Source organism: Taudactylus pleione, unplaced genomic scaffold (assembly GCF_031769625.1).
Source record: "Taudactylus pleione unplaced genomic scaffold, aTauple2 ptg000484l, whole genome shotgun sequence".
NCBI lineage: Eukaryota > Metazoa > Chordata > Amphibia > Anura > Myobatrachidae > Taudactylus > Taudactylus pleione.
Window position 1 is genome coordinate 3,135,691 of NW_028284886.1, and position 12,086 is coordinate 3,147,776.

At 43.9% G+C, this 12,086-nt stretch overlaps 1 protein-coding gene across 4 annotated transcripts in view; it reads left to right on the forward strand.

Annotated features, from left to right (window-relative positions):
- The window catches only part of LOC148502763 (carbohydrate sulfotransferase 5-like), a 46,047-nt gene extending 35,750 nt beyond the window's left edge, over window positions 1-10,297 (forward strand). For all 4 annotated transcript variants that reach the window (XM_088449395.1, XM_088449397.1, XM_088449394.1 and 1 more), the window contains exon 2: window positions 8,718-10,297. In XM_088449395.1, coding sequence (XP_088305521.1) covers window positions 8,738-9,898 — 1,161 coding nt within the window. In that variant the 5' untranslated portion in view covers window positions 8,718-8,737 and the 3' untranslated portion in view covers window positions 9,899-10,297. The remainder of the gene's footprint in view (window positions 1-8,717) is intronic.
- The last annotated feature ends 1,789 nt before the right edge of the window (window positions 10,298-12,086 follow it).

A 12,086-nucleotide genomic window follows, 5' to 3' on the forward strand; every position in this document is an offset into this window, starting at 1 on the left:
TCCATCACATAAAATTCATATTAAAAAAATAAATAACTTACAGGTTGTAATGTAACAAAAATGGTAAAAAAGCCAAGGGGGTGAATACTTTTTCAAGGCACTGTATATTTATAATTTGTTTACTATATGTAGTCATTAAAAAATAATGGTTGTCTTCTCATTAGCATTGACCTCTCCCGAAATTCCAGCGCTCGTCGCACAGGGGGAAATTCCATTCTGTGTGACATGCCCACCGGGTATCGCTGCGATGCCCAGTTGCAAACATAGCAGCCATTTAAGGTCGAGCCAACATCACAAGTTTTCCCTGGCACCTTTATGGGCAGCTAGAGAAAACTTGTAATGTCAGCGGACACCATGTGCCATTCCGGAACAGGACATCGCGTCAATGCTAAATTCCTTTTATAGTGTAAGACATTATGTGCCCGGCACAGAAACATTTCCAGGCAACTGTCTCGCCTCTGTAATGTACTGTTTTTCATATATGGGAGGTTTGATACATCTCCCCCTATATATGTCCCAGTGCTAGGTGCCACTATATAATGCATTATAATATGCTATGGGCAACTTGTCCTTTATAAGGTTTGATACATCTCCCCCTGTAAAGCGTATCGCAGAGTCCGGAGAGGTTATGCAGCCCCGTCAACTCCCATTCAGACAAGGAGCAGAGGACCTGATTCAGAGTCGGACGCTCTTGAAGAGCGCTCGCTCTGAATCAGGGCGTTTTTTTTTGTTGCGGCCTTCTGGCCGCTCGCTAAGCTGTGGGTGACCACCCACAGCTTTTGCGGGCGGACAGCTATTGCGACGAGACCACCCACAGCTATGCGAGCGGCCAGGATGCCGCACATAAAAAAAAAAAACGCCCAGATTCAGAGCGTCCAGCTCTGAATCAGGGCCAGAGTGAAAAGTGATAAGATAGTGATAAGGTGCCAGCCAATCAGCTCCCAACTGTCATCTCACAAGCTGTGTTTGAAAAATGACAGTTGGAGCTGATTGGCTGGCACCTTATCACTTTTCACTCTGTCTCCTAACACTGCTTAGTAAATAGACCCCTATGAGCGCTAACAAGGCGTAGAACCCCGATACGACAGAGGACTGTGCACGTGAAGCTTACAATCTGAGTGCATGCCGGGGGGAGAGGGTTGAAAGCAGTATAAACGTTGCAATAGAGACTGCTATTGGAAAATTACAATATAACAAGTGAAATGTATCCGAAAATACCTCTCTATCTCCCCATCCACCTGGCCACATAGTTTTATACAATGGAATATTTGTAGTTCTTGGAAGGCAGCGAGTCAGATGCCAGCAATAACGGCGTCCCTGCAGTCTTTCCTTCCTTGATGAGGCTAATGTCAGTCCTCATTTGGTTACAAACACCAAACATTGACATTATATGCTGTCACGTCAGTGTTAGAAAGGGCTGAAGTTGATGGGCAATGTTTTTTTTTTTACTGTAACCATGACAGAGTTTATAGGGAGGATCATTAACATGGAACCTTCTGAATGTAACATTTGCGTGTAGTTCATTCCGTCTTTGTAGTGTCACAATACCCCATGCTTGTGACCTTTTCCTAAATGGAACAGCCTTGAACAGAGAATATTGAAATGAAAAGATTAAAAAAAATAAATACATTTTTCACTTTGAAAGCGTCTTCTTTACAGGTCACATGAGACCGATTCGCCAACCCGCCTCACCCCCTGGAGTCACAAAGTTCAAACTCAGTTTAACCAGCAGCCAGGTGCATAAAGGATTTCATTCATCTTATATATTGAATGGAGGAATTAGCTGGACATGTTTGCACCTTTGGCAGAGAGTATTGGTCTTATTTACCCCAATGTACTTACGTTAAGCCACGCCCTCTCTCGCCGTGACGTATCCGTCCATCAAGTTATGTCACCCAAGGTTATAACAACTGTGGTATAATGTCATATTTGGGAAAGTACTGTGCAGCCTATTCATCAACATGAACAGGTGTGCTAAGCATTAAACATGCGGAAACAGAAGCTTCCGTGTTTTTCCCCCACACGTTTAAGTACCGGACCCATTCATTACAGTTACCTCCTGCGTGCAATGATGTCCCTACGTGCCTCGTGCCTCCATACACGGCTATGGGAACGACTATTCATCAAGCTCCAAAAAAACTAGGAACCCACGTCCCCTTCTGCTGTCATTAGCCCGCTGAGCCTCGCTGCTTTCTATCGGAAGGTGATCCAGTTTGCGCAGAAGGATCTATTCGGATCTCTACACATCCTTTGGCATTCGCTGTGTAGTCATGCATGTGCAGTAACACTGCTGGGATCGGGCCTGGCAGCGTAAACTTTCGCCGCTACAATTAGCGGTACAAATAGAGTGCTTGGGACTGACACATTACGGATCGCTATTGCATTCGCGGCTGCGATTAGGCATGCAGGTCTGCTGCGGAAACATGCTAATGAATGCTATCGCAATGTCGTTGCAAAGCCAGCATAGAGACGCCCACTGCCACCCACTAACGCTATCGCACATCTGTAATACCTTGCAGTCCTGCGTATACATCGGGAACATCAAGTAACATTGGTCCCTGACGCACCTATTACAGCAGATCTGATCTTACTCAGAAATTGCTAACTTCATGGCACGCAGTGAGTACTCAAGCTGTGTATGGCGTCGCAGTGGCTAATTTATGTACGCCCATGTACCGGCGTTCAAATGGACAGGCACGCCCGTGTTTCTGTGACCAGTCCCCCCCGTCACCACCCCCATAAGCTGACCTCCCGACACTCACTCTGCGATGGCTTTGTATCTGCATGAGTGATCGCAGTTCATTTACAATGCTCACTCGCGCACTACGAAGCATACGCATGCACAGTACGCACCATCGACCGATCTGCCTACACAGTTGCAATAGCGATCCATAATGAATCAGGCCCATTATTCATAATGTCGATATGAGAATGTCAACATGGTTGTAATGTCGATATGCCTGGCATGTAGACATTGACCAAGTCGCTATCTTGTTAACACCAATGAAATTCCAACATGATTAGAATGTCGACAAAATGTCCCTGGCGGTCTAGAGGTGACGTACCTGGTTTGGCAGGCCAGTGGTGAGGTCCTGATAACCTGTTAGATCTGTGTGGCTTCTGGGAGTGATTATTGCTAATCCTAACCTCTAACCCTCCTCCTAGTGCCTAACCCTAACCTTCCCATAGCCTAACCCCAATGGCGTATATCTATAATGGGTGCAGTGTGTGCGGGGCACACGGGACCAGTGGGGCCCGCACCGCACACACTGCACCCATATTATTTTAGACTTACCTGTCCGTGGTCACACGTCGGGTGTCTGCGCTGCTCAGAACACCGGAAAATGGCCACCACGGTTTTCTGCGCATGTGCAGTAGACTCCGGGCACTAGAGTGTGCCCGGAGTCTACTGCGCATGCGGAGAATGCTGCTTTTTTCCGGCGTTCTGCACATGTGCAGTAGACTCCGGGCACACTCTAGTGCCCGGAGTCTACTAAGGCTCCGATGGCTGGCTAGCCGCGTCAGTCAGCTGCCGGCCACTGGGGAGAGAGGATGGGAGTGCACACGGGCCCCCTCCTCTCTTAAGACGCCCCTGCCTAACCCTCTCCCTAGTGCCTAACCCTATCCTCCCCTCCTGTAGCCTAAGCCTCCCCCTAGTGCCTAACCCTATCCTCCCCTCCTGTAGCCTAAGCCTCCCCCTAGTGCCTAACCCTATCCTCCCCTCCTGTAGCCTAAGCCTCCCCCTAGTGTCTAGCCCTCCAGTAGTCCAACCTTAACCCTCCTCCTAGTGCTTAACCCTATCCTCCCCTTCTGTAGCCTAACTCTAACCATCCTCCTAGTCCTAGTGCCTAGCCCTATCTCTCCCCTTCTGCAGCCTAGCCCTAACCTTTCCTAGTGCCTAACTCTATGCCTCCCCTACTGTAGCCTAACCCTAACCCTCCTAGTGCCTAACTCTATGCCTCCCCTACTGTAGCCTAACCCTAACCCTCCTAGTGCCTAACTCTATGCCTCCCCTACTGTAGCCTAACCCTAACCCTCCTAGTGCCTAACTCTATGCCTCCCCTACTGTAGCCTAACCCTAACCCTCCTAGTGCCTAACTCTGTGCCTCCCCTACTGTAGCCTAACCCTAAACCTCCGCTGCTGCAGCCTAACCCTAACTGGTTCCTGCAGTATGTTGACATTTCGCATGTCAAATGTCAGATGTCAAAATGTTCAATGTCAACGTCATAACTATCGACATTATGATATTGACATTGTCAAGGGCTGTGCATGATGATAAATTGTCCCAATTAGTAAGTGTAATGTGACCCTAGGTGTGGCGAGGTCAATACTAAACTACCGTGGCAGCAATTAAATTATTGATGAATAGACTCCTATAGAAGTAGCACTATCCAATTGTCCATGTATAAAGAAATCATATTCCAAGAATGATATTGTCATTGTACAACCACATGGTCCGCTCCATTTACAGCCATATTCTGCAGACCCAATGGCAATGTTATCATTACTTTTATATTCATTCTATTATTTTCTTCTTTAAATTCTACCTCTTTAAATTCTACCTCTTTAAATTCTACCCCCCTCAATATGTTAATGTGCCTTTCCCTAACTGCCCCAGTGCCCTGAGCTCCGGCCCCTGCTCCCACCCCAGTTTTCCTTTTTAAATATCACTTGCTGTTTATACTGTATACCTTACGGAGATTAGGGGCCTATGTATGTAAACTTTTTCCACTGCCTAAAAACCCCGGGTAATTGCTGTGTCTACCAGGGACTCAGCTCAGTGGAAACAGCTCCAAGGAAAAAATCCCAGGTCTACTGACCCAGGATTTCTTCCCGGGTATCAAGCAGGGTTTTTTTGCGGGCAAAGCCCGGTAACACTGCAGTGGAAACAGGGTTTTTTGACCCAGATAATTGCAAAAGCTGCTGATTGGTCCTTCCAGGGTGCTGGCTGCTGATGTAATCACCCAGAGACCGGAGGAGATGCCTGAATAAAGGACGTCATTAAAAAAAGAAGGTTGAAACGGGGAAATACCCTCATTTATCAATGAGTGATAAAACTTATTGCGTATGATAAAATGGTGCTCCAGCCAATCAGCTTCCAACTGTCAGTTTTCAAACAGATGACAGTTGGAAAGTGATTGGCTGGAGCACTATTATCATGCACAACAAGTTTTATCACTCGCTGTAAATGATCAAACTCGCTGATAAATGAGGCCTTAATAAGAAATACAACTAATGGCTGACGGGGAATGATGGCGATGGTGCATCAGTGACAACTGGAGGGCTGGGAGTAATCTACCACTTATTGCTGTTATTTGTTATTAAAGATGGCGTCTGCAAAAGGGTGCTATAATAGTGTTATTTCGCAACAACAGTGACCCTTTCTGTAACTCCCCGGACCTATTGTACTCAGCATTTACATGAATAACAAACAAAAGATAGGAGAAATGGCTGCACAGCAGTAAAGACGTAGAAAAGTTGTGTAGCGGAAACAGCGTTAAAAAGTAATTTACAAATTATGAAACAGTAACATGTTGCTAGTTACATATTAATCGTTTACACCAGGGAGGGGCTGGAGTACAGTATGTCAGGGTTTGGCAGAACCAGCACAAGAGGGAATAAAGCTACACATTCTAGACACACCCAAATCGTACACAATATGGCCTAAAACACACATGATTTATCACATCACTAAAAAACCATCTAATAACTATAGCAGGACAAGTCTTTATGAAGCAATTCCCATCAGTCCCCGACAGTCCCTGTGCAGAGAAAACATTCTCTAGCCGCAGGCCACGCCTGCGCACACAGGCCACACCCACCCGTGTCCTATTCTCTGTCATTAGCAGCAGGTCAGACTCCTAGAGCGCAATAAGCTGCCAAACAGGACTACAATTATCCTGTAACTCCAATGTGTAACTTGCTGATCTGCAGAGATACCCTAACCATCATTGCCAGTTTACGTGGATAGAGACATTGGGAATTACAGAGGTCTGACACCTCTGGTGTCGCGAGAGTGCTGACCGGACGACAGGCCAGACACTTTTACATATAATTCAGAAAAGTAAAGGGAAATACAGTTGCGCTGTAAGAGAGCTCGGCTTTGATAAGGTGCCAGTGACGAATGGACAATCCCTTGTGGTTCTGATAGATGGGATAGGATGGGAAGCTCCAGTATAATGTTAGCTTTGGGTCTGATTCTGCTTTAATACATTTATCAGGAGTCTTCATCTCAGGATTGGGTGCGGTATGATGATATGTCGACTTGTTACAATGTGGACATACCGTCCCAGGTGGCTCAGCGGTTACTTACCTGCTCCTGACGGCCGCAGCGGCTCCATCGTGGTTTCCGGGTCCCGTCGGTCATGTGACCTTCACTTCCGGGTCAGAGCTGTGCTTCTCCAGCGTTCCGGTGAATATTCCTCCCCTATCCCTAACTTCTACCTCTCCGATGGGGAACCTCAGGCCCGGGGGCTGTATAAGGCCTGCGGAATCATTTGGTCTGGCCCTCGAAGCTTTTTTCTGCTAGCCTCATCTGGAATTAAATGACACCCTGCAGCCAGAATCTATGCAGCAGTGCCGTCTGGAGCGTCGACCGCTGACCTCACAGCAGGATTGCTGTAATCACCGGCGATTGTGGCCCCGCCCCTGTGTGACATCACTCTGAGGGGGCGTGGCTTGCATCAGGCCAGCAAATAATGTTATATATATCAAAAATGGCCCTCGGCAGAAAAAAGGTTCCTCACCCCTGCTCTAGTGCCTACCCCCACTACCACTGCAGCCTAACTCTAGCCGCCCACCGCAGCCTAACCCTAACCTCCCCCTAGCGCCTAACCATCCTGCCTGCAGCCTAACCCTAATGTTGACATTCTAACTATGACGACCTTTCACATGTTGACATTCTGAGACGCAATCCTAACTGTTGACATTGTGGTGTTGACATTTTGAATGTCGACATTGTAAATGTTCACCTATTGACACCATTCCCTCACGATGAAGGTGGTCATAATATTATGAGTTTAGTTTTAATGCATCTCTCATGCAGAAACCTGGACCTCCTTCCTACCAACTTGATTTCATTTGACCCCTCCCATGTAAGGGAACTTCATTAAAAAAAATATACATATACTGTATATATATATATATATATATGTGTTAAGCGCCACCATATTCCACAGCGGTGTACAATGCAATGTATGTATCAATTCCGTAATCTATACTTCAGTCATTTAAAATTTTTTAATGAATATAACAATTTATTTAAATATTATCTGCCTGACTAGTAATACATTTATATATTGTAATATTGTTTTACTTTTAGTTATTAGTGATCATATGGTTACATAACAGTACATTTCTGAGGGTCTTTTTCCCTTTGATTATTTTTTATATCCAATGACCTTGCATAACTCTAATAACATTCAGTGATTATTATCTGTCATGTCTCCAATCTATCACCGAAAAGACTGTAAAGCTAAATACTGCCCTCTAGTGGTAATGTCCAGGATTACAGCGGTACTATCTGAGAGTATTTAAACTATTTGGCTGTTGAATGTGAAATAGTCGAGTCCTTTGTTTAAGAAGATAAAACATTAACACGCGAAATACAAATGCGAAAAATTCCACCTGACTTCTCACTGTACCACTTAGTAAGTGGGAATCAGGGGACACATATGTAGTTTATGGAATCAGCTCCTCTATTTCTGGCCTGTTTATATAATGACTATTATGTGGAAGATACATTGAATTGTGCTATATTTTAGTGGAGGTGGTGATGATGATGATGTCTATTGTTGAACATGGAATTATGCAAGTGTCTTGTCTTGTTGTTGTGGTCAGGGGCGCAGAGAGGGGGGATCGTGTACAAAGTGCCACAGCCTGTCTGTGGGCCCCAACTGTCGTGGTACGCAGCTGCTCTCCCTAAATGGCTTGAACATGGATCCCGCAACAGGAGATGCGGCATGTAAGGAGTGGCCCGGTAGGGTGCGTCCACAACCCCACAAGCTTGTCCAAATTGTAACCCTAGTTGTGGTTAGTAGCCTACATAACCAGGGGATAAGGAATGAATACAATGTACAGCACTCATCAGATATACATGCTTTTAAAAAGTAAACTAGTTGTATGCCAGTGCGCCCAGGGAATAGCTAGGATAAAGCCGCATCAATCACCTTGAATGTGAATATTTGGAGACACCTAAGAGGAAATGTAAAAGTCTGCACAATGCAGGCATCTGCAAGGTTAGGTCGAATATACCCAACGTTTTAAAGTGGCAATCATTTAAAAGGCAAAACAACCTGGTCTTGCCTTTTAAATGATTGCCACTTTAAAAACATCAGGCAGACACGCCGGAATCTCGCCGATGTTTGCAAATCACAGGCTGTTCGATCCCTCCCCTCTAGAATGTTTGTACCCCACAGCTTTATTCACTCTCCAACAACTACAGATTCTCCAAGAATCACAGGTTAAAATCAATTTTCACGTCGAGCTAAGGTTTATGGTCAGAGGGTTGCTGTGGTTACAAAGAACCAAAATAGAGGGCTTTTGTATATTCCTATTTGAAATGGCATATATCAGAAGCTATTTTTCCCATAATTCATATCCTAGACGATCTATTGTAATAATTGGGACTTGCTGATTAAATGCATTATTATATTTCTGTGATATTCAAGTTATAAACTGGCTGTTTTCTTATCATGTTTCATCTTCTTCCTTGCAGTGGCTGTTCACTTGGAAGCCATGGTCAAGATACGGATTAGTGGTTCCGTGGCTACCGGACTTCTTGTGTTTCAAACCATATTTCTACTCTTTTTGTACTCAAGACAGAATGTTCCCCTCTCAGGCACGGACGGAAAAGAGAAGGTCCATCTTCTCATCATTTCTTCCTGGAGGTCAGGCTCATCTTTTGTGGGACAAATATTCGGACAGCACCCCGATGTATTCTACTTGATGGAGCCTGCATGGCACGTGTGGGTGACTATGTTTTATAACAGTGCCCATGCTCTGCACATGGCGGTGAGAGACTTGGTAAGGTCCGTGTTCCTCTGTGAAATGTCTGTTTTTGACTCATACATGCCAAAACAGAGGAATGTTTCGTCCTTGTTCCAGTGGGCAGTCAGCAGAGCATTATGTACAGCGCCAGCCTGCCAATTATTTTCCCGTGACGATATCTCTAATGAGACGACATGCAAAGTCCTTTGCGGAAAATATCCTTTTGACAAAATAGAACATACATGTAGCACGTACAGTCACGTAGTGATCAAAGAAGTTCGATTCTTTGACCTAAAAGTGCTGTACCCTCTTCTCACTGATCCCTCTCTAAACTTGAAAATACTCCACTTGGTCCGGGATCCGAGGGCCGTTGTCAAATCCCGGGAAGAATCGAGAACATCGTTGAGCAGAGACAACGGAATTGTCCTCAACACCAATGGGACCTCAGTGGATGACAGCAAGTATCGGGTGATCCAGGAAATATGTCGGAGTAACATCCAGATGTACGAAACGGCCACCTACAAATCTCCCAGCTTCCTGAAAGGCCGATACATGTTGGTGAGGTACGAAGATGTGGTCCGAGACCCCTTGAGGGAAATCACAGAAATGTATAAATTTGTTCACTTAAAACTAACGGACAAGCTTGAGAAATGGATTTACGCCCTCACGCATGGACAGAGCTCTGGAAAAGTAAAGGAAGCTTTTCTTATAACATCTCGCAATGCCGCGAACGTCTCTCAGGCTTGGAGGAACATTCTTCCGTTTCATAAAGTGAAGAAGATACAGAACGTTTGTAAAGGGGCCATCAACTTGTTCGGGTACCAGCTGGTAGACTCAGAGGCCGAGCAGAGAGACTTATCCACAGATGTGGTTTTATCAAGGCGGCAGCATCATTTTAGTTGGTCATAAATTGAAGAAATGTAAAGACGTTTGCCTTTTCATAGGCTTTATTTTGGTTGGTTATTATTTATTAATGTTAACCCTGTGAGCTGTCAAAAACAATGTTTTTATGAGAGTCCGAAATGTGTTTTGGACGTAAAAAAAAAGAAAAGAAAATTCTAACATAAATCTACTTGTAGGAATACAGACTAGGGATATTTATGGTTTAGCCTTCTTAATTTAAATAATTATAATTATAGTTTACAACGTTCAGAGATGGTTTTAGTTTTATATTTTTGTTGAGGCAATTGCAAATCTCTTACAGGGTACATATGCCTTAATTAAAATAAAATTTAAAAAGAAAACCTGTTATCCTGTTAAGACCTAATACATGACAAAGGGGGGAGGGTACTGGACTGCACATCCTAATTTTATTTAAACATAACAAAAGGAGCTACCATGCTGAGACTTGTAGTGCAATACAGGTGCAAACTCTAAGCACTAAGAATACTGGTGATCAAAACAATTATAATAAACTCTACAATTAACATGGACTACAAATAAGGTTCTTAGCACATGTCTGGCCAAAAATGCATGCCCACCTACCACATCAAGGTGAACCTCATTAGGAGGAATCATAACATCCCTAATAATGTATATACATTTATCCAGGACTTACCTGTAATAGTGCCCACTCTTATTTATTGACTGCAATGCAAGGACCTATACTAATTATATTCACCTAAGGACAGGTGGGAAGGGTGCTAGTCCAGGCAGAAGGAGTCTCTCTTAAAGTGTATCTTATATACACAAATACAGAGGGGGGGGGGGGGGGGCTGGACTGCACAACCTCATTTGAAACATTATAAGAGGTGCTGATACTTACCATGTAGTGGTGCCCCATCTGCAATGCCCCCCCGTTCCATGCAGAAAATATTATGCAGGTGCACACTCTAACTACTAATACAGGCCCACGTACGTGTGTTTAGGCATAGGTTTAGGCACCACATTGGGGAGGGGGTTAGGGTTTGGGGCACCACTGAGAGGGTTAGGGATAGGCACCACATTGGGGGGGGGGGTTAGGGTTTGGGGCACCACTGAGAGGGTTAGGGATAGGCACCACATTGGGGGAGGGGTTTGGGGCACCACTGAGAGGGTTAGGGATAGGCACCACTGGGGGGGAGTTAGGTTTAGGCACCAAGGGGGGAGGGTTAGGGTGCAGGGTGGGGAGGGTTAGGGTGCAAGAAAGGAGGGTTAGAAGGAGAAGGGGGGAGGGTTAGCATACTTACCCGACCCGTCAGGATGCCGCTGTCAGCATTTTGACAGCTGGCATCCAGACTGCTGTTATTTCATACCCAACCCCATCCAAGGATATGAAAGAACTATGAGTAGCGCTATTAAGTGAATATTTTTTCTATCTATCTATCTATCTATCTATCTATCTATCTATCTATCTATCTATCTATCTATCTATCTCTATCTATCTATATATCTCATATCTATCTATCTCACATCTATCTATCTATCTATCTATCTATCTATCTAACTATATATCTCATATCTATCTATCTATCTATCTATCTATCTATCTATCTATCTATCTATCTATCTATCTATCTATCTATCTATCTAATATCTATCTATATATCTCATATCTATCTATATATCTATCTATCTCACATCTATCTATCTATCTATCTAATATCTATCTATATATCTCATCTATCTATCTATCTATCTATCTATCTATCTCATATCTATCTATCTCACATCTATCTATCTATCTATCTATCTATCTATCTATCTATCTATCTATATATCTCATATCTATCTATCTATCTATCTATCTATCTATCTATCTATCTATCTATCTATCTATCTATCTATCTATCTATCTATCTATTTCATATCTATCTATCTAATATCTATCTATCTATATATCTCATATCTATCTATCTATCTATATATCTCATATCTATCTATCTATCTATCTATCTATCTATCTATCTATCTATCTATCTATCTATCTATCTATCTATTCATACACCCATTGGCCATAACATTAAAACCACTGACAGGTGATGTGAATAACATTGATCATCTTGTTACAGTGGCTGCTGTCAGGGGAAGGGATATATTAGGCAGCAAGTGAACAGTTTTTGAAGTGGATGTTTTGGAAGCAGGATAAATGGGCAGGTGTAAGAATCTGATCGACTTT